The 20,668-nt window shown below is 38.0% G+C and overlaps 1 protein-coding gene across 1 annotated transcript in view; it reads right to left on the reverse strand.

Annotated features, from left to right (window-relative positions):
- Positions 1-2,306: 2,306 nt before the first annotated feature.
- The window catches only part of abi3bpa (ABI family, member 3 (NESH) binding protein a), a 30,483-nt gene continuing 12,121 nt past the window's right edge, over positions 2,307-20,668 (reverse strand). The window contains exons 8-21 of the mRNA XM_073855219.1: positions 18,155-20,599; positions 17,923-17,979; positions 17,378-17,503; positions 12,582-12,650; positions 9,376-9,417; positions 9,109-9,223; positions 8,799-8,887; positions 8,427-8,636; positions 8,030-8,145; positions 6,302-6,374; positions 5,436-5,465; positions 3,425-3,583; positions 3,212-3,334; positions 2,307-3,131 (exon numbers count right to left, since the gene is read on the reverse strand). Of these exons, the coding sequence (XP_073711320.1) occupies positions 3,016-3,131; positions 3,212-3,334; positions 3,425-3,583; positions 5,436-5,465; positions 6,302-6,374; positions 8,030-8,145; positions 8,427-8,636; positions 8,799-8,887; positions 9,109-9,223; positions 9,376-9,417; positions 12,582-12,650; positions 17,378-17,503; positions 17,923-17,979; positions 18,155-20,599 (3,770 nt within the window). The 3' untranslated portion in view covers positions 2,307-3,015. The remainder of the gene's footprint in view (positions 3,132-3,211; positions 3,335-3,424; positions 3,584-5,435; positions 5,466-6,301; positions 6,375-8,029; positions 8,146-8,426; positions 8,637-8,798; positions 8,888-9,108; positions 9,224-9,375; positions 9,418-12,581; positions 12,651-17,377; positions 17,504-17,922; positions 17,980-18,154; positions 20,600-20,668) is intronic.

Here is a 20,668-nt window from a genome sequence, read left to right on the forward strand (position 1 = left end):
ATCATTTATATAGCAACTTGAGGACAAATTATATCAGATATTTTCATAGAATGAGAAATGCAGTTTTTGTATCATAAACATAAGATGCTTGTGCTTTCATTTGTGAAACAAATTCATTTAAACCTTACAAAAACATAAAACAAGTTTCATGAAATTAGACACATAAAAGCTTTCTCTGGAAATCATTGAATTATTCATTAAACTTCTGTACAAAACAATAGATATTCCTAACTGATGTTGCACTCCTGATATTGATTTGTAGTATACATACAATTGCATAAAAAATAGAATATTTATTTAAAAAAAAAGATTTTAAATCCTCTAAAAATTAACATTGTGGGTAAGCTGTTATGTTTGGAACATTCCTTTAAGTTGTGCAACAGTGCAAGTTAAGCTTTAACACTACTATTTATCACAAGCTGTTGATTACCAAAGGAAACTATGGGCTGGTTTCTCAATTTAAAAAAAATGTGTACTTTCACTACACCTACTATGGTGCATGACACATCAAAGAGAATAAACATTAAAAACAGATTTGATAAACATAGAATGGGGCGGTTTCCCAGGCAGGGCTTATGCTAGTCCCAGACTAAAATGCATGTATGAGCTGCCATAATTTGAAAACATTTACACACCCTAACATACACTCACCTAAAGGATTATTAGGAATACCTTACACTGTGTTTGACCCCCTTTCGCCTTCAGAACTGCCTTAATTCTACGTGGCATTGATTCAACAAAGTGCTGAAAGCATTCTTTAGAAATGTTGGCCTATATTGATAGGATAGCATCTTGCAGTTGATGGAGATTTGTGGGATGCACATTCAGGGCACGAAGCTCCCGTCCCACCACATCCCAAAGATGCTCTATTGGGTTGAGATCTGGTGACTGTGGGGGCTATTTTAGTACTGTGAACTCATTGTCATGTTTAAGAAACCAATTTGAAATGATTCGAGCTTTGTGACATGGTGCATTATCCTGCTGGAAGTAGCCATCAGAGAATGGGTACATGGTGGTCATAAAGAGATGGACATGGTCAGAAACAATGCTCAGGTAGGCCGTGGCATTTAAACAATGTCCAATTTGCACTAAGGGGCCTAAAGTGTGCCAAGAAAACATCCCCCACACCATTACACCACCACCAGCAGCCTGCGCAGTAGTAACAAGGCATGATCAAATCACCTTTCTTTCCCATTCTGACATTCAGTTTGGAGTTCAGGAGATTGTCTTGACCAGGACCACACCCCTAAATGCATTGAAGCAACTGCCATGTGATTAGTTGATTAGATAATTGCATTAATAATAATAATCCTTTAGGTAAGTGTATATCAGTGCCATTGTTTTGTCTCAAGATGCACACCAGTATTGTTTTTGTAAGGTTTGTTTGTAAAATCTACTTAAATGTCCTAATATAACTAAGGGCTAGTCCTAAATTAATCTAAACCCTTTCCGGGAAACTGTCCTTATATGTTAAGAGATTAGCATGATACATACCAGGATACCAAAAAGGTTAGAACCAAAAGAGGTTAACCACCTTTTCACAATGTCAGGTTATAATAATGAAAACGTGACATTCAAACACTGTTAAAGGCGGGGTGCACGATTTTTGAAAAACACTTTGGAAGAGGGAGTCGGGCCGACTACCAAAACACACTTGTAGCCAATCAGCAGTAAGGGGCGTGTCTACTAACCAACACCGTTGCCTGGGTTGCATATGTGTGGGGCGGGTCTATCGAAAGAAGGTCCACATTCTATTGGGGTAGGGGCGTGTTTGTTTAGGCGATTTCAAATGTCAACAAAGGCTTTCAGAGATCATGCACCACGCCTTTAAAGGATTAGTCCATTTTCTTAAAAGAAAAATCCAGACAATCCACTCACCACCATGTCATCCAAAATGCCGATGTCCCTCCCCGCTCAGTCAAGAAGAAACTATGTTTATATTAGTGTTTTACAAGCGTCTTGAAAGAGGACCGTTCTTACGTTGTTGTATGTCAACTGATACTAATTAATGTCTTTGTGGCAGTTTATTGTTAAAATGGTCCGCAAATCTGCATTTTATATATGTAACACGTGACCTCCCTACGTCACTACGCATTTACGTTAGGTCGCGCTGGACCGGACCTAGACGAAAAGTTGTGGTTTAAAAGTATATATTTTTTATTTTTCTTGTCAAAAATGACAATCGCTTCGCTAGACCCTTGTGCCTCGTTGGGGATTGTTTGTGGTCCTTTGAAGCTCTGTTGAAAAAAACTGTTAAGTGTTGAGTCAAGCACCAAATGCTGGGCTCCACCAAAGTCCATCAAAACCAGAAAAATCCTGGAATGTTCCCCTCAAAAAACACAACCTCCTCTGGACCGAACAAAGAAAGACATCAACACCCCGGATGACATGGTGGTGAGCAAACCATCTGGACCCTTCCCCCAAGAAAATTGAATATTCCTTTAAGTATTTATTTTTAAACTGGTTGCAAGGTTATTTTTTTTAACAATACAGTAACATGAACTAAAAATGAGCAATACTTTTAAAGCATTTGTTCATTTGCAAATATTTTTTTATAATCTAAAGTTGTGTATGTTAACACTAGTTAATGCATAATAAACTAACATGAACAACTGTTTGACATTAACTAATATTAACAAAGATTAATAAATGAGAAAAAAATATATTGCTCACTGTTTACATTACTAATGGTAGCCAATGCAAACTTATTGTAAGGCGTTACCCTTAAACCTCTGTTTCAGTGGTTGGGTAACCATTTTTTGGCATATTCAACATTTTGATAAATAATATACACATTCTGCATTAGCCTTTCAGGGAGCCTGCTACCCTATATAATCAAACTCTTTACTCTTAATAGAAACACATTCATCTCTCTGTACCTTTGAGCGCTGCGTAAGATTATAAATAATGTTATATGTGCCTGATAAAAAAAAACATTCCCTGTACAAATTATGTAACAAAACCATTTCTTCTATTTGTCCTGGTGGTCTTGTTTTCCATCTGGTCCTCCAAGTCCTACCACTTTCCTGGAATGGGTATTCCACACTCATACCAGGCAACGTAGTTGATAAGGGAATTTCCTCCAATTTCACCAAATCTGACAGGCTCCTGGCGCACAGCCCGGAAATAGCCTAGATAGGAAAAGAGAAATCAAATCTATTGTCCTGGTGTGAAATTGTCTGTTTGTGTTTAAAATGCTATCGGTTGAAACCTTGTCTGGGTGGTAACTCGTTTGGTGAAAGAGGACCTCCAGTTCGTCCATCCAGGTACGAGTCAACAAACTGACAGTGGTCCTCTCCTAACCCTGCCTGATCTCCAATGCTGTAAAACTTTCCTAGAGACAGAAAGAATGAAACCACGATTTAGTTACATAGCACCAGTAGATGGTATATAAATGCCGGGTGAGTCTGTGAATGGTAATGACCTTTGAGAGAGTCACTTAGGTAGATCTTGTATCTAAGAGAGTTGCACAACTGGATACCCACAAATTTGCGGTACCAGGTTCGCTTTATGAACTGCTTCCCATTGCATTCGGTGTAGGAATCTGCCTTGAATGGAAATGATGACCAAATTGCAGTTTTACCTGTAGGAGACAATGTAAATAAAAGGAACAGTTCACCCAAAAATTAATATTAGCCCATATTTTACTCACCCTCAATTCATTCTAGGTGTATGTGAATTTCTTCTTTCAGCCATACACAATCAGAGTTTTATTAAAGGATTAATAGGGGTCTGTCGGTACCACTTTTAGCATAGCTTTGCATAATCCATTGAATCTGATTAGACCATTTGCATTGTGCTAAAAAATAACCAAAGAGTTTTGATATTTTTCCTATTTAAAACTTGACTCTTCTGTAGTTACATCATGTACCAAGACCAATGGAAAATTTAATGCGATTTTCTAGGCAGATATGGCTAGGTACTATACTCTCATTCTGGCGTAATAATCAAGGACTTTGCTGCCGTAACATGGCCACGTAACATGGCGTAGTGATATTACGCACTGCCCAAAAATAGTCCCCTTGGTTACTTTCAATAGCAGGGGACTATTTCACGGCTGCGTAATATTATTGCACCTGCTGCACACATGGTACGGTAGCAAAGTCCTTGATTATTATGCCAGAATGAGAGTATAGTTCCTAGCCATATCTGCCTAGAAAAACGTTTAATTTTCCGTTGGTCTTAGTACACGATGTAACTACAGAAGAGTCAAGTTTTAAAGTCGCAACAAATGACTTGTGAGCTTCATTATTTTTTTTTAAATTCGTGTGTGCTCATAATCTTTAATCAAAAATGCAAATCTCCTCCCCTCCTCAAAACGATCTCTCTTCACTTCCGGTCATATAATATGGCAGGTGGGCGGGGTCCGGGAGAAGATCGCAGCGATTAGCAATTAGCAACACGACCCAACTTCAAACGATCCAATCAGATCTCGATGGAAAAATTCAAATCCATCCCTGCCTTATTTCATTTCAGAAGCCGTTTCATTCAGATATACGTCACCACGAGGAAAATAAGGCAACCACTACTTCCGTTTCATGGCGACTTTAAATAGGAAAAATATAGAAACTCTATAAATATAGAAACTTTGGTTCTTTTTTAGCGCGATGCTAATGGTCTAATCAGATTCAATGAATTATGCAAAGCTAAGCTAAAAGTGGTACGTCCAGACCCAGAGATCGACTCAATTGATTCCAAAACAGTACTAATCAAATGATTAACTGTAGGAGAGCAGGTAAATGCGCATATTTACAAAAAAGTGAAATGTCCATTTAATTAATATCCTGGTTCTTCTCAGCTTTGTAATGAAATTATATAGTGCCCCATTTTAAAACTTTACAACAAAAATGAATCCATACGGTTATTAAATGTTCTTTAAATTGAAGCGATTGATTTTGTAAGGAAAATAATATTATAAACTGTGATGGCTTTAAGCATCAGCCGTAAACACGTTCACAAATGAGTTGAGGAGGAAGGCTGACCTCTGACCTCAGCCAGGATTACAAAAACCTGTTTCATTGCTAAAAACGTTATTTGGTGTATTTGGTGTAATACAATGTGTTCATGTGGCTTATGGTTCAAAAACACTTTTTGAACCATTTTTTCCACATACCGTACATTTCCACACTTGCACACCAAAGAAAATGTAAAATTGTGAATCGGACGATAGGTGCTCTTTAATTATTAGTTTTTCATAAATGGGTGCACTTTTCAAGTGTTAAAAATGAGGCACTATTCAATGCCATTGAAAAGCTAAGAAGAGTCACAATAGTATTTAACTACAAATGTGTTCAGCTGAAAGAAAAAAATCATATACATCTAGGAAGGCTTGAGGGTAAGTAAAACATGGGCTGATTTTCATTTTTGGGTGATATATTTTAAAACACAAGTACATTAGTCAGCATTGTTTTTATTTCTATGACCAAAGTTCTCACCTGTGGGGATCTCACTTACGCGAGGATCAGCTGCAATACAAAGAAAACCAAATCACATTCATAGAAAATATCTATAACACATCTGTTTGCTTTGAGGCTGTCCCTGTAAAAGCTGACAAAAGTAAACCATTAGCAGATGTAAGCTATTAAAATGTACAGCCTTCTCTACTGGGAAAAATTACCAAGATGGACCCTCTCCATAATACTGGAGACCTTCACCTGTCACTTTTACTTTTCAAATAAATAAATATTCAGGTACAGTACTGCAATGACAAAACAGCATGCGTTTGGACTTATTTTACTCCTGAAATGCCAAAGCTCCAGAAAGATTCCCTTGGGTGTCTGAGCTTTCATGATGTACAATTTTCCAGAGCTCGTGTCAGTATCCTTGTGGTTTTTATTATGTTTTGGCAGCCTGGCCCAAGTGGTACTTTTACCTGAATGACTGCAACACATGCAGAAATGCGAACATATTGAAACTATTAGTTAAATATTGGGTATATTACTCTCCCTGCTGACAGTAGTTTGAATAATTATACAAACATTTCAGAAACAGTTCATTGCCAATTTCATTGAACTGTGAACTTGATCTTCATTCTTAATGACTCTGCCTGATTTCATTTTTAACGACTGAACAACAAATGTACTTCCAGGTGTGTTAAGTACACTGAAGTTCAACATGACTTCATGATAACATGTCTTTTTAAATGTTATAGGTTCTGCTAAACATCTCATGAAAGGAGGCAAAAATACAGGTACAAAAACCTAAGAATTAATAATGATGAAATTTTTTTTTTTTTGGTATAGCGTTCTTGAGACAACCAACCTGAAAATGTGTAGATTTAAAAAAATGTGTTTCTGCTTACCTGACTCAGTACTGAAGGTGACTGGGTCACTGGATGGGCCTGTACCAAACTCATTCTTAGGTGTCACTTCGAATTCATAGCTGAAAGAGAACTGGAGTCAACTGATCAGACTCAATATAAAGCTGTTAAGGAGCTCCTGTAGCAGTTTGAAATAGTGATAGACCGATATATTGTAGTTGCTGGGACAGAGGTGAGGGATGGCCATATAGAGATCTCTTTGCACTGATTGGTTGGATTATATTGACCATGTTCCTCCCGAACTTAGTATATATATACGAGTACTTTGACTCGGAGCAGTAAAACTCCCCCTCTCCCTCTCATTATGAGAGGAAGAAGGGGAGCGGATTTTTCAGGCGTGACTTTTTACTGCGCCCAGTCGAAGTACTCCCAAAACTGCTATTCTGACATACATAGTTACCCTTTTTAACCCACTTAGAGAAGCACCAGGTTTTGTTTTGTGCCACCATGCTTGCTCGTATGGCTACTCGTTTTGAATGGGGAAGACGTTGAGGTGTTTGGTCGTTTCTGGCTTCGTCTCTGTTTGGTACCATTGAATGAACTGGGCTAAGCTAAGTGCTATCAAAGTGTCGCCGCGCGCCACAGCGATTAAGTGCACGCACTAAGATGATAGAGGTATGTATCAACTCCTCTTAGTTAAGGTAATAACATAGTTTAATATGACAAAACGATGGAGTATCCCTTTAAAAGGGTGTATTCATAAACATAATGCAGAATAATTCTTTATTTAGTTTGACCAATTCTCTGTTTGTCACTCATTTACTGTAATTTACACGTTATTTCAGCCTCATATTGGCCAATCGACCACATTGCTTTCTCAATATCGGACATGGCACTGGCCATTAAAAACCCCATAGCGCTCGACCACTAGTTTGAAACCCAAGGAATACACAATTAGATAAAATACTTTAAATTAACCTGAAGTTGCTATGTATTAAAACTAGGGCCGGGACTTTAACGCATTAATTAAGATTAATTAATTACACAAAAAGTAACGCGTTAAACATTTTTAACGCATTTTAATCGCACTTATTTTTGCACCGCGGAACATTTCTCATTGGATGAGTTTCGGCGGACCGATTATACTGGAGCACCAACTAGCATTCATGACTTCAGACAACAACAAACCACAGGTGAACATGAACGTATAAGCTGATGAGATCGCTTTGGTTGGCCCCGTGGATGGGATTTTTTTTTTTATAAAAAACGAACGGATGGAAGCGTCGATAAGAGCATGGTTGTGTGTAAGCTATGCAACAAGGAATTCACATATCACCGCACCACATCGAGCCTCAAGTATCATCTCAATGCAAAACATATAGCAGCTAGCGTGGACATTAGCCCGACTCCGAGTACAACTAATTGGTTGAACAAAAATAAACAATATTTTGTTGCTTAAGGTTATGTATTCAGTCATTATTGTTATTATGGTATACTAAAAATCCATGTGAAAAAATAACTTATCAATGTTCTCAGGTCAAATATTTATATGTGATTAAAATGTGATTAATTTCGATTAATTAATTACAAAGCCGAGTCCCGGCCCTAATTAAAACATACATAAAAATCAAGTAAATAAAACCGACAGTCCAGTCTATAAAACCTGTAGAACCAACATTATGGAGGGTGTACAGGAGCCTAAATAGTATAATTGAAACTAATTCTTGAAAGATCCCCACTGTCATGTAGACATATTTGTGTGTTTTTGTGTTCATAGCTTCTTTCTGGTACCAGATTCTCCACTGCTGTAAATGTTTGATTTGTTGTCACAATAGACTTCTCCTTTTCATTTGGACCCTCGGTGGCGGTTATAACCACCTTATATTCTATAGAGACAACACAAAGTCTTTTGAATCTGTAATCAATAATACAAAAAATTGCTCTTTGCCCATCTTTGACAGATGAAATTAGATTTCAACCTTTCACTTTAATATTTGACATGACCTTACTCAAAAAGTGTTTTTATGATTTTATCGCAAAAAAAAAAAAAACATTCAGCTGGACTTTCACATGCCAAAACAGACCAAAAAGTAATTGATCTGTGTGTTTTAGGTGAAAGAGGGATTTCTATTTTACAGCTGTCACATTGCAATAACATCTGCAGTACCTGTGGTCTCATTGTCAGTTTTTTCCCAGTCAAGGATGACGAAGGATGGGCATCCCTCCACTGTCACCACAGTAAGGTTAGAGGGAGGGGTCTTGGGTGGACCAGTGACATTGATGTACCCCACCTCCTCTTCGGGAAAGTAACTGAGAGAATTGGTGACTGAGCAGGGCTCCTCTGGACGTTTGTCAGTTTTATAGACCACATGAGGAGCTGAAAACACAATACAGGCAATCAGAGGTCCAACGATCATGGACTCTCTCCATTGCATCACAAACGATTTTCCTAAAACACTTTGCATTAGGAAAAAATTCCAAACATGTCAGTTCAGGTTTTGTGAGAAATAGGTGGAAAAAGTGCTGCTGCGCTTTTTACCTATGAAACGTTCTTTTCCCATTGCATCTGTTTTAGAAACAGGAACAGGGCTGAACACAGAGGAGTTATCACCTGTGTCAAAACGACTTCCATTAAAATTCAAAGACAAATTAAACACCAAAAGAATATCAATGTATTTCAAAGGGTACTCAATATTACATTTGACCTACAGTGACCAACAATGCATTCAAGGTATACATCTCTTAACGCAGTGCTTTACCAACCGAGCTACAGTACAGTGGAGTGAAAAATGTTGTCTTGAATTAAAAATAAACGTACAAATCACTAAGTAATATTAAAGCATACTGTACCATTAAAATAACGTGGTATCTGAGTAGTCTCCAGATAAGTTGGTTTTTCAGTAGTGGGTGGAGCTAAAGGCTTTAGTGGCAGTTTGTCTAACTGCTTCAGATCAATATCATTTTCTGAAGGATAACAGGGAAAAGGATTGGTTAGGTGTCCATGGAATACACCATTAAGATTTCTTCCATAATATTTAGTAGTGACACCAGTATATTTGGCTTTTATTGTCCCAGGGATCTTTATTAGTCATGACTTTATAAGTCAGTGTGCTCACTCTTTTGTGTACTTTCTGGCACCTGGTTCGTATTCTGCTTCACTGTAAAAGAGAAGGCCAGATTAATGAAAGGTAACTTAAAACACTGCAGTGCTCAAAGAGGTAACTGTACAATAATGTTGTTTTGGTTAATATTAGTTAAAGGACAAGTTCGGCATTTTACACCTAAAGCCGTGTTTTCAGATTGTTCATGATGAAACACAACGGCCCCGACCGAAATTTCAACACACGATTCTGCCCCGAGAATTTTCGGGTGTTTGTTGTTTCACCTCCCACCTCCACAATGGGCGCACAGGTGCACCGGAACAATCCTTTCTAAAATGCATTAAACTTTCGTTTACAAAGACATGAAACTCACCGAGTGGTCAGGGGTATTCACTGATGCTCACACAAAAATCGCTGCAAAAGAAGCTTTCCAACAGGTTTTTTAGCATTCGTTGTAAACTTGTGGACCTATTTTTCCAAACGCCTCACACCCGTATATTCTTCCGCTGAGAGCTTGAATAATAGACACTCCAGCCCAGTTGGTGGCGATAATCCACCTTTGCCAATTGCAAGAATACAAACAAAGTTCCCGGCGCGGAGTAATCCCGTACCTTACAGCACATCTAATACAAGTCAATGGGGTTGGACAAAAACTACGATAAAACCTGTTGGAATGCGTATTTTGCAGCGATTTTTGTGTGAGCATATCAGTGAACACCCCTGACCACTCCGTGAGTTTCACGTCTTTGTAAATGAAAGTTTAATGCATTTTAGGAAGGATTGTTCATGTGCACCTATACAGCCATTATAGAGGTGGGAGCTGATACAAGAAACACCCGAAAATTCTCAGGCCAGTATTATAGGTCAAAATTTCAGTCAAAATCGCTCCACCTCATCATAAACAATCCGAAAACAGGGCTCTAAGTGCACATCACCGAACCTGTCCCTTAATGGATTAGCTAACATAATGAATAACAAAACAATTATTAATCATAGATCTTGATAATTTCAGCATTTACTAATCAAAAGTTGTATTTGTTACTATTAGTTAAAGGGATAGTTCACCCAAAAATGAAAACTCCGTCATTACTCACTGTCATGTTGCCACAAACCCGCACAAATTTCTCTGCTCTGATGAACACGAAAGAAGACACACCGAGGAATGTTCGTAACCAAACTGTTTGTGGACCCCATTGACTTTTCATAGTAGGAAAAAAGAATACTAAATAAATGGGTCCATGAACGTTTGGTTTGGTTACACACATTTCTCAAAACACCCTCCCCCGTGTTCATCAGAACAAAGAAACCAACACAGGTCCGCAACAACATAAGAGTGTGTAAATTATGATGGAATTTTCATTTTTGGGTGAACTATCCCCTTAAAGTGCAAAGTGCAAGAAGTTTTAGCGGCATCTAGCAGTGAGACTGTGAATCGCAAACAATGTCCATTTTGAATGCATAGTAAAGCTATAGCAGCCGCCACAGGACAAAAATGTCATTGTTTGAGCAATGTCTGTACATAAAATGTCTCATTCTAAGGTAATAAAAACATATTTCTTTATTATGTAAGGTCGTACAAAAACATAGTTATGTATATTATATGTTACACGATGTAACTACAGAAGAGTCAAGTTTTAAATAGGAAAAATATCAAAACTCTTTGGTTATTTTTTAGCGCGATGCTAATGGTCTAATCAGATTCAATGGATTGTGCTAAGCTATGCTAAAAGTGGTACCACCAGACCCAAAGATCAGCTGAATGGATTCCAAAACCTTAAAAATCAAATGTTTAACTCTAGGGGAGATGAAAAATGAGCATATTTTCAAAAAAAGTGAAGTGTCCCTTTAACAATACAACACAAAAATTTTTTTTAGCAGTGACTATCCTTCTAAGTACATGTTTGACGTGTTGTTTTGACATTTTATATTTTTACTTTAAAATCAGCCTGCACAGCTCATCACACATTACTATACAAGGCCAGAAACACTGAAACCAGAGGCTATCATTTTGAAGTGAAAGTAAAGTTCTGTATAACATTCACATGGATGGAATTACAAAAACATTGCATTTGAGGCCAATGTCCGCACAGGCAGGATACTGTGTGAGCCAAATGGCATGAGTTAATGCTGGCCAAACTGTCAGGACTGTAAGTTATCCACGAAGGGACAGATGCTTTGATGGAGCACATAACTACATGACCATAATGCTGGGTACTCAAAACAAAAGCATAGGACAATACGGATCAAAGCACCAATAAATCAATTCCAAATGTAATTATTTCCAACATCACAACTCTCTAAAGGCCCATTATATTACTTTTTCCAAAATATTCTAATTTTTACCAGGCATCCAATTTAGAAAGAAATAGACAGTTTTCAAGAAAAGTCGGATGGCCAATTTTAGATTTTTCTTTTTAAGTATTTCCACGAGTGCCAAATGCATGAGTGAAGTAGTCTATCTAATAAAAGTCGGACTTGATGAGCAATTGAGTCAGGGCTGAGGGATTTGGCTCTTCATTGTTTAGTTTTAAGATTGTCTTTGCTTGGGAGAGAATGATGGACTCAGTGAGTGAGAAAGAAAATATAAAGTGGGTTCTCATCAGTGGTTGGCCTGGTTTTATCAATGGTTGACTTGTCATGCTGTTCCACAGAACTTTAGGCTCTTAAAATTTACTTTGACACGAACAGCACATAAATATTTTATTTGGACTAGAATATCAAAAAATACAGCTGCAAGGGAATCTGCCTCTGCACAGGAGATGTTTTCTACAAAACAAGCGGATATATCTCTAACATCTTGTTAAAACGGTATCCAAGCACTTTGTACAACTGGCTTTTCAGGTTTTTCAGGACAGTAAGAACAAAACTGCTTTATATATTCAAGAAAACATAACAATACCAGGATTAAGAAATTTAATAAATTTCTTTGACTCCAAAATCACACTGATATAATATTAGACATAATAAACAAGATAAAAATAAATAATTTTATAATATAATATTTAAATCTACATCCTTGAAAGAGTTGCATGTTTTTAACACTAGAAAGATTAAAATAAAACCATGCATGCACAACAGACAGAAAGGAGAGAGATGTGCTGTAAGTACTTAAAGAATGACTTCTTTGTACTTTACTGATCAGTAACTGGAAACATTTCAAACAAACTGACAACAGATTTCTGAGGAACAAAAGTCTCTCTTTAAGGTTAAGATTAATTTACCTTTATTCTTTCTGGGCACCTTACCAGGTTTGGGCACCCGAAGGCCTATGTGATGTACACCATTGGGTACTGTCCAAAAAAACAAAAAGCTGTTATGGGCACAGAACGGGCAAGAGATAAAACCAACTGTTGCATTACTGCTAAAACAGTAAAGGAGCATTTCACCGGTAGAAACATTATTTTTTATTGAAAGTGCGTCATATTTGTAGTCGAAATGTAACATACATTTTGAATTTGGTGCCTATTTGACAGAGAAAAGGGGTGTTTGTAGTCTCACCCCCTCAACAAAGATATTGGACGTCCTGCTTTCAATGATGCAAAATGATGATTTTTACATCATTGAAAGAAGGAAGTGCAACACTGAAATCTGTATTTCTTCTATCTCACCGGCAACTGAGAAAATGTTTCACGACCATTCAAAAACATGATTGGGGTTCTAACTATACAAAGCTTAAAAGAATTGTCTACTCATTTTCAATATTAAAATATGTTATCACCTTAACTAAGAACCGTTGATACATCCCTCTATCATCTGTGTACGTCGTGCACGTAAGCGCTGGAGCGCGCTGCGACACTTCGATAGCATTTAGCTTAGCCCCATTCATTCAATGGTACCATTTAGAGATAAAGTTAGAAGTGACCAAACACATCAACGTTTTTCCTATTTAAGACGAGTAGTTATACGAGCAAGTTTGGTAGTACAAAATAAAACGTAGCGCTTTTCTAAGCGGATTTAAAAGAGGAACTATATTTTATGGCGTAATAGCACTTTTGGGAGTACTTCGACTCGGCGCAGTAACACCCTCCCTCTCCCATTATGAGAGTGAGAAGGGGAGCGGACTTTTCAGGCGAGTCGAAGTACTCCCAAAAGTGCTATTAAGCCATAAAATATAGTTCCTCTTTTAAATCTGCTTAGAAAAGCGCTACGTTTTATTTTGTACCACCAAACTTGCCCGTACAACCACTCGTCTAAATAGGAAAAACGTTGATGTGTTTGGTCACCTCCAACTCCATCTCCAAATGGTACAATTGAATGAATGGGGCTAAGCTAAATGCTATCGAAGCGTCGCAGCGCGCTCCGGCGCTTACGTGCACGCACACAGATGATAGAGGGATGCATCAACAATTCTTAGTTAAGGTAATAACATATTTTAATATTGAAAATGAGTAGACTATTCCTTTAATGCAAATGGGTGAAGTGAAAAATGACATATCTACACAAAAAAAAGTTGTTAAATAGCACTTATAGTGGTTCACTGGCTCATATTCATAGGGCAAACAATTTAAGTGCTATATAATATAAACCTATGTAAAACCATAAGTGGTACTGCTAAGACTATTATGGTGCAGCAGCAGCAACATAAACAAATGGATTTAGTGGACTAAACAAAACTTCCAGGAAAATAAAAGTACAGACCGGAAGTTCACTTTGGTTCAGGCGCATGTGCGTCTGATAAAACCATCTGTATCATGACTATAGCAGCACTTATGGTTTTACATATGGTAGGTGCTAGCACTTTAAGTGGTTCATCTATGATTACAAGCTAGTGAACCACTTTTTGTGCTATTTAGCAGTACCATTTTTAGAGTGTCTTAAAATGTTTGTATTTGATTATATTTTGATCAATATTTGATAAAGAATTCCAAGGGCGAAAAGCAACATGATCTCACGGCAAGTTGTGTTAAAGTTACGAAAAATTTGATTCATTTATTTGTGTGCATGGCACGAAATTCAGCTTTTTAGTGTATTTTGCTCGAATGTCTTTTTAGTGTCAGTCACACAAATTTCTATAAATAGGTTTTGTGTGTCCGTTGCACGACTTTCCTTTTCATGTCATTTTATGTACTGTTTTCTCATTTTATTTCTCTATTTTTAGGGGCTGTCCACACGGAGACGTGTATCACTGCATACGTATACATTTATTATCGTATTGGCGTTTCATCCACACGGATCCGGCGTTTTGAGAGTCTGAAACCGCTATTTTTTGAAACCGGGTCCTAAAGTGGATAAATCTGAAAATGACACCCTTGCGGTTTCGTGTGTACAGCCAATCCGTATATTTTGTGAAGCGAAAACGTCATCACATCATGTGTCGGAAGCGTCACACGTAACCGCAACAACAATAAAGGCGGACTACGTGATTGTGTTCGTGCTACAGAAGCTACTAAGCCTACTAGCTTTATTAAAAAAAAAATCTATTGCTTCTATGCAATTTTGGTGACCAACAAGCGATAATGGACAACACCATACGTTGGTTATGCGCATGCTCAAAGTCTTCTTCTCCGTGTATAGTGTATATCTGTGGCAGAATTACAGCGCCCCATACTGGTCCGGCATATATACTACACCACGGATTATTTTTTTAGAGCAAGAAAAAAAAGATCGGATAGGGAATGCACCGGCTTCGTGTGGACATAGCCTTAAATCATTGTCGCTTGGGGTTAGGGTTAGATTTGGGGTCTGGGTAAGAATGTACTTTTATGTATTGGTTTCTACATGTTTTTCTTCTGCTTTCAAAACTATTCTTGCTTGGAGCTAGGGTTAGAGTTGGGGTTTGGGTTAGGATGTCTAAAAATGTAACAGATAGTGATTCTAACCTCAACCCCAAGCGACAATATTAAAGGCACAAAAGGGGATGTTTTGTTTTATACATTTTTGCAATATTACTTGAAACTGTCTTTACTAACTGATAAAAAACTATTTATTAGGTGCACTGAAAGTAATAATATTAATATATGTCATCTGTGCACAAGGTAGGGCTTTAAAAACATCAGCCAATCGTTGACGCAATCATCGCAATCATCATTGGCCCTCTGGCTTGTCAATCACTGCCATTACGTTTCTTGTGAGAGACGGGCACGCTCCAGTAACTTTACACAGGCGATGCATGCGCATAGTGCGTGAAACTCCGTCGTAAGTTTCGGTTTGTTTTCCTTGTCGCTCCTGCTTTCCTCCTCGAATTTGCACCTTGGTAGAGAAGAAACCCGAAGGAGGACGTAAAAGAAAGACTTTTTTTTGAAGTCGCTAAGAAGGGGAGAACATTTTTAGAAGAATGTAATCTAACCAGAGTCGTTATTGGAGAAACATTTCAACTCTGGAGAGCAATGAAGGAACAGAGATGTGTCAAGACAGACGTGCAGTTCGAAAAATTTCTTCTCGACAGGTAACAGTGATTATTCTTTCTTTGTGGAATAATTATTGTTGTACTGTTATTCAGGTATATTGACGTTGTTCTTGTACTGTAGTTGTAAGGCAGTGACCAGTCTGCTACATGCTAGTTGAAATGGGAGTAGCGTCGACTGATCGACTTATGTGTTTATTATCATATCATTTCACATCCACTGACGCGAGACAGCATATGACGGTTGTAAACAAACACTCGTGTTCAAATACTCATGCACGAGTTTTGAAAGGTGTTCCCTAGAAATGAACTGAAGGAGGGGGGCTCTTCTTACGCATGCGCTCATTTCAAAAACTCAGTAACGGTCTTTGGATTCTCAGTCGGCGAAAACATCCTCTTTTGCGCCTTTAAGAAAATAGTACAAAAAATGAGAAAACAATACATAAAATGACACGAAAAAGAAAGTCGTGCCACGGACACGAAAAACTATTCACAGAAATTTGTGCAACTGACACGAAAAAGACATTTGTGTCAAAACACGAAAAATGCTGAATTTCGTGTCATGGACACAAATAAATTGATCAAATTTTTCGTGACTATAACACAACTTTCCGTAAGATCATTCTGGGAAAAAGGCTTAAAGGGATAGTTCACCCAAAAATGAATATTATGTCATCTTTTACTCACAAGTTGTTTCAAACTTGTATAAATGTATTTATTCTGCACAAATGTAACCAAGCAGATCCAGGACACCATTAACATCCATATGTTATTGTTTACTACTATGTAAGTCAATGGTCCCCCAAATCTGTTTGGCTACAAACAGAATTTTCATTTTTGGGTAAACTATCCATTTAGGTGACAAAAATACTACATTGAAGAGTCCTCAACTATTAAGTGTCATAGTTCTAATCAGCTGCTGTGCAGAATTAAATGGCAGCCTGAAGAGAAATGATGAAAAACAGACTTCTGGCGGAAAGAAAGGGATAGTGTGTGTCTTTCCCCTGCAGATAACACATGAATCATGTCAACAGATCCTGTGAGCCCTTACAAAATTTAATACAAAACCCACCCAAAAAAGCATGTGCAATAAACAGTGACTCATATACATAATCAATCTTACTCACAGGGTCCAAATTTAACTTTTTTGCCATCCTTAGCAATGGTAGTATATTGAAAACATTTATTTATTTTTTAAAGTTAATTATATCTATGATTATTATACTTTATCCATATATTATTAGTAAATGTAGTTGTTTATTTAATATATAAACAGAAATATGTGGAGCACATAAAATTTATGGAGCCACGCATTGGTCGATTAATTGTGAAATGGCACATCTGACAAAATTGGTTTTCTATTTTCATTTCGGTGACTCAATGCCATCAATGCATCAACAAAGGAAATTTGGGATTTATGGCCATAAAAGACTTATGGTCAAGTTTTCTCTAAAGTAATTGAGGCCATTACTCACATCACTTATGTCAGGCAGAACAGAAAAAATAGCTTTACTTGTCAGCTTTATTTAGTTGAGCTTGGCGAGTGTTAATTCTGGGCCCTGCTTTCAGGCAGACAGACATAATGAACAAAAGCCTGATTTGAATGCATTAAAAGAATTCTGGAAAGTTTGTGAAGTCATATTAGAGAAAAACAGTGTTTGAAGGTTTTTATACCTCTTTCCCTGTTATTGTTGGAGTTGCGTTGTATTGTGGAATTGATAGGCCGATTTGGAGATACGCGACCATTAAGCCTTGGTTTGTGTGTCATATCAGACGAAGAGTTGCGGAAGATACCTCTGCCTAGACAAACACAAACACAGTCAGCCATGGAGAATAAATTGTAATTAAAGGTTATAGGTTAAATGTTTAATCTGGTTGATTAAGGAGCTCTCCAAAAACAAACAGATCTAAAATGAAAGGTGAAGGACAATGGTGGGTGTAGCATCAAGACAGTGACAACAGTGGACATTAGGAGTGGATGAAGTAGTCGGGCAAGTGAAGGCATGGCATGGTGTGATGTCAGAGCTGGTGCTATGGGTGATGGTTTAAAGAACGATTGTGGGGCGGTGGTGCATTGCAGAATGACATACGGAAATGATGGTGATGTTTGGTGACAATCCAGCTTTGCAACAATCATGATGTTTATTGTGTACAATGAAGCTTTTATGTGGTTAACACGGATAGGCGACAAACAGCATGGTCGAGAAATTAAACTTTACCCTGGGTCCTATTGGCCACCTCATTTGTAAGGGGTTTGTCCTTTGACTGGCTGGAAACTAGGTGACATACAGAGGCAGCCTTATGTAATCTCATACAGCATGGAAAATGTTAACAGATCATTTAAGCTTTGCTGTTCTCTATCATTTTCAATATAAATGTTAGCTCAAAGTTATATTTACTAAAGCGTGTCTGTTTTCTAGTTACAGCTGTATGATTGGGGGGAGAAGTTACCCGCTTGTCCATTTGGTTGATCCATCCTTACTGTTACCTTCTCTGTCACAGATGAATCCTGAACAGCATCAGATTTGGTGAGATTTGGTGTCTTTGACTTTGTAGGCTTCAGTTCCAGATTTTTTGAGGTACCTGGCAACTGTTCTGTAGGGTTAGGTGTTGGAATTTCAATCTGGGATTCAGTTTTTGGGGTGGATTTAGCAGTTTTGGTCATGTTTCGGTTGTGTTTAGGAGTTTGGGTAATATTTGGGTAGTGTTTAACAGGTTTGGTCATGTTTGGGTGATGTTTAGCAGTTTCGGTAATGTTAAGGTGTTTAGCGGTTTCAGTAACGTTCAGGTAGTGTTTAGCAGTTTCTGTAATTTCTGGGTAGTGTTTAACGGTTTTGTTAGTATCTGGGTAGTGTTTGGCAGGTTTGGTAACATCTGGGTGGTATTTAGGACTTTCTGTAATATCTGGGTAATGTTTAGTGGTCTTGGTAATATCTGGGTACGGTTTAGCACCTTCTGTAACATCTGGGTAGTGTTTAGCACCTTCGGTTACATCTGGGTAGTGTTTAGCACTTTCTGTAACATGTGGATAGAGTTTAGCTCCTTGGGTAACCTCTGGGTAATATTTAACATTTTCGGTAACATCTGGGTAGTGTTTAGCTCCTTCGGTAACGTCTGGGTATTTCTTAGCACTTTCTGTAACATGTGGGTAGAGTTTAGCTTCTTGGGTAACTTCTGGGTAGTGTTTAGCACTTTCTGTAACAACTGTGTAATGTTTAACATTTTTGGTAACATCTGGGTAGTGTTTAGCTCCTTCGGTAACGTCTGGGTAGTGTTTAGCACTTTCTGTAACATGTGGGTAGAGTTTAGCTTCTTGGGTAACTTCTGAGTAGTGTTTAGTGCTTTCTGTAACAACTGTGTAATGTTTAACATTTTTGGTGACATCTGGGTAGTGTTTAGCACCTTCGGTAACGTCTGGGTAGTGTTTTTCAGTAATATCTGTGTAATATTTGGCACTTTTGATAATATCTGGGTAGTATTTAGTCCCTTTAATGATGTCTGGGTAGTGTTTAGCGTTTTCTGTAATATCTGGGTTGTATTTAGGACTTCCAGTAACACCTATGTAGTGTTTAGCAGTTTCAGAAACATCTGGGTTGTGTTTAGCTTCTGCGGTAATGTCTGGGAAGTGTTTAGCTCTTTCAGAAATATTTATGTTGTGATTAGCCGTTTCTGTAATATCTGGGTGATATTTAATAGTGTTAACATGCTGTTTTGCCGTGCTGGAATGTTGTGTTGAGGTGCTGGGTCGGGGCTGATACCATAATGTGGGGAGTAGTTGTTTAGGGTATGAAGTTGGTTTCGGTTTAGTCGGTTTGTCAGTTGTGTGATGAGGATGTGTCGAATATTTAGAAATGGGTGGCTTTGTACTGTATATAGATTCTTTGTTAGTTTCAATTGCAGGCCTTAAAACAAAGACATTCTTTCTGTTGGCTACAGTACTGGAAGGAGTCGAAAGTGTACTTTGTGGAGAATGGCCAACTGTGGTGTTTAGCTGTTGTTGAGAGAGTGTACTTGTGCTGGACTGATAGAGAGAAATGGTTTGATGGAAATGATAAGAGTCAGTGGTTTGGTGTTTGGACGTGCCTCGTGAATGAAGGATTGGTCTCGGTGGCCGCAGCTTGGGACGAATTTCTCCCGTATTGCGATTATCTTGAGTTATGGTGTCTGGTTCCTTAGGAGGGGAGGGGCGGACAGTTCGGAGTGGGACTTTGCTTGTAGTGTGTTGTTGGGTAAGTGGTGGTTTTGTTGGTGGGGGATTTGTTTGTGTTGGTATTGGGTCAGATGTTGTTATAATAAACTGCTGCTCGGCTGCGATCATTTGCTGTCTGGTTGTATATTGTTGCTCTTTAGTTGACACCTGTGTTGTGGTGGTTTGTTCTTGAGTTGTACTAGTGGTTTCTTCTTGAGTTGTACTAGTTGTTTGTTCTTGAGTTGTACTAGTTGTTTGTTCTTGAGTTGTACTAGTGGTTTCTTCTTGAGTGGTACTAGTTGTATGTTCTTGAGTTGTACTTGTGGTTTCTTCTTGAGTTGTACTAGTGGGTTCTTCTTGAGTTGTACTAGTGGGTTCTTCTTGAGTTGTACTAGTGGTTTGTTCTTGAGTTGTACTAGTGGGTTCTTCTTGAGTTGTACTAGTGGGTTCTTCTTGAGTTGTACTATGTTGATGGGTTGTAGTAGGTTGATAGGTTGTAGTAGGTTGGTGCTCAGTTGTTAATGCTTGTGGTGTTATGGTAATAGGTTGGTCTGGTGTGGTACTGGGCTGACTGGTAAGCTCTTTATGTTCCAATATGCTTGCGATCTTTGATGTGGATAGAGTAATAGATGTGTGGGGGAATTCAGGGGTCTGGGTGGATGTGGGCAGATCATCAAGAAAGATAGGATCTGTTATGATCTCTGCTTCTGTTAAAATAAAGAGATAGAAAACAGATTACAGATGCTTTTTGTATTAGAGTATAAGAATTGAAAGAC

Source organism: Misgurnus anguillicaudatus, chromosome 17 (genome assembly GCF_027580225.2).
Source record: "Misgurnus anguillicaudatus chromosome 17, ASM2758022v2, whole genome shotgun sequence".
NCBI classification, from domain to species: domain Eukaryota; kingdom Metazoa; phylum Chordata; class Actinopteri; order Cypriniformes; family Cobitidae; genus Misgurnus; species Misgurnus anguillicaudatus.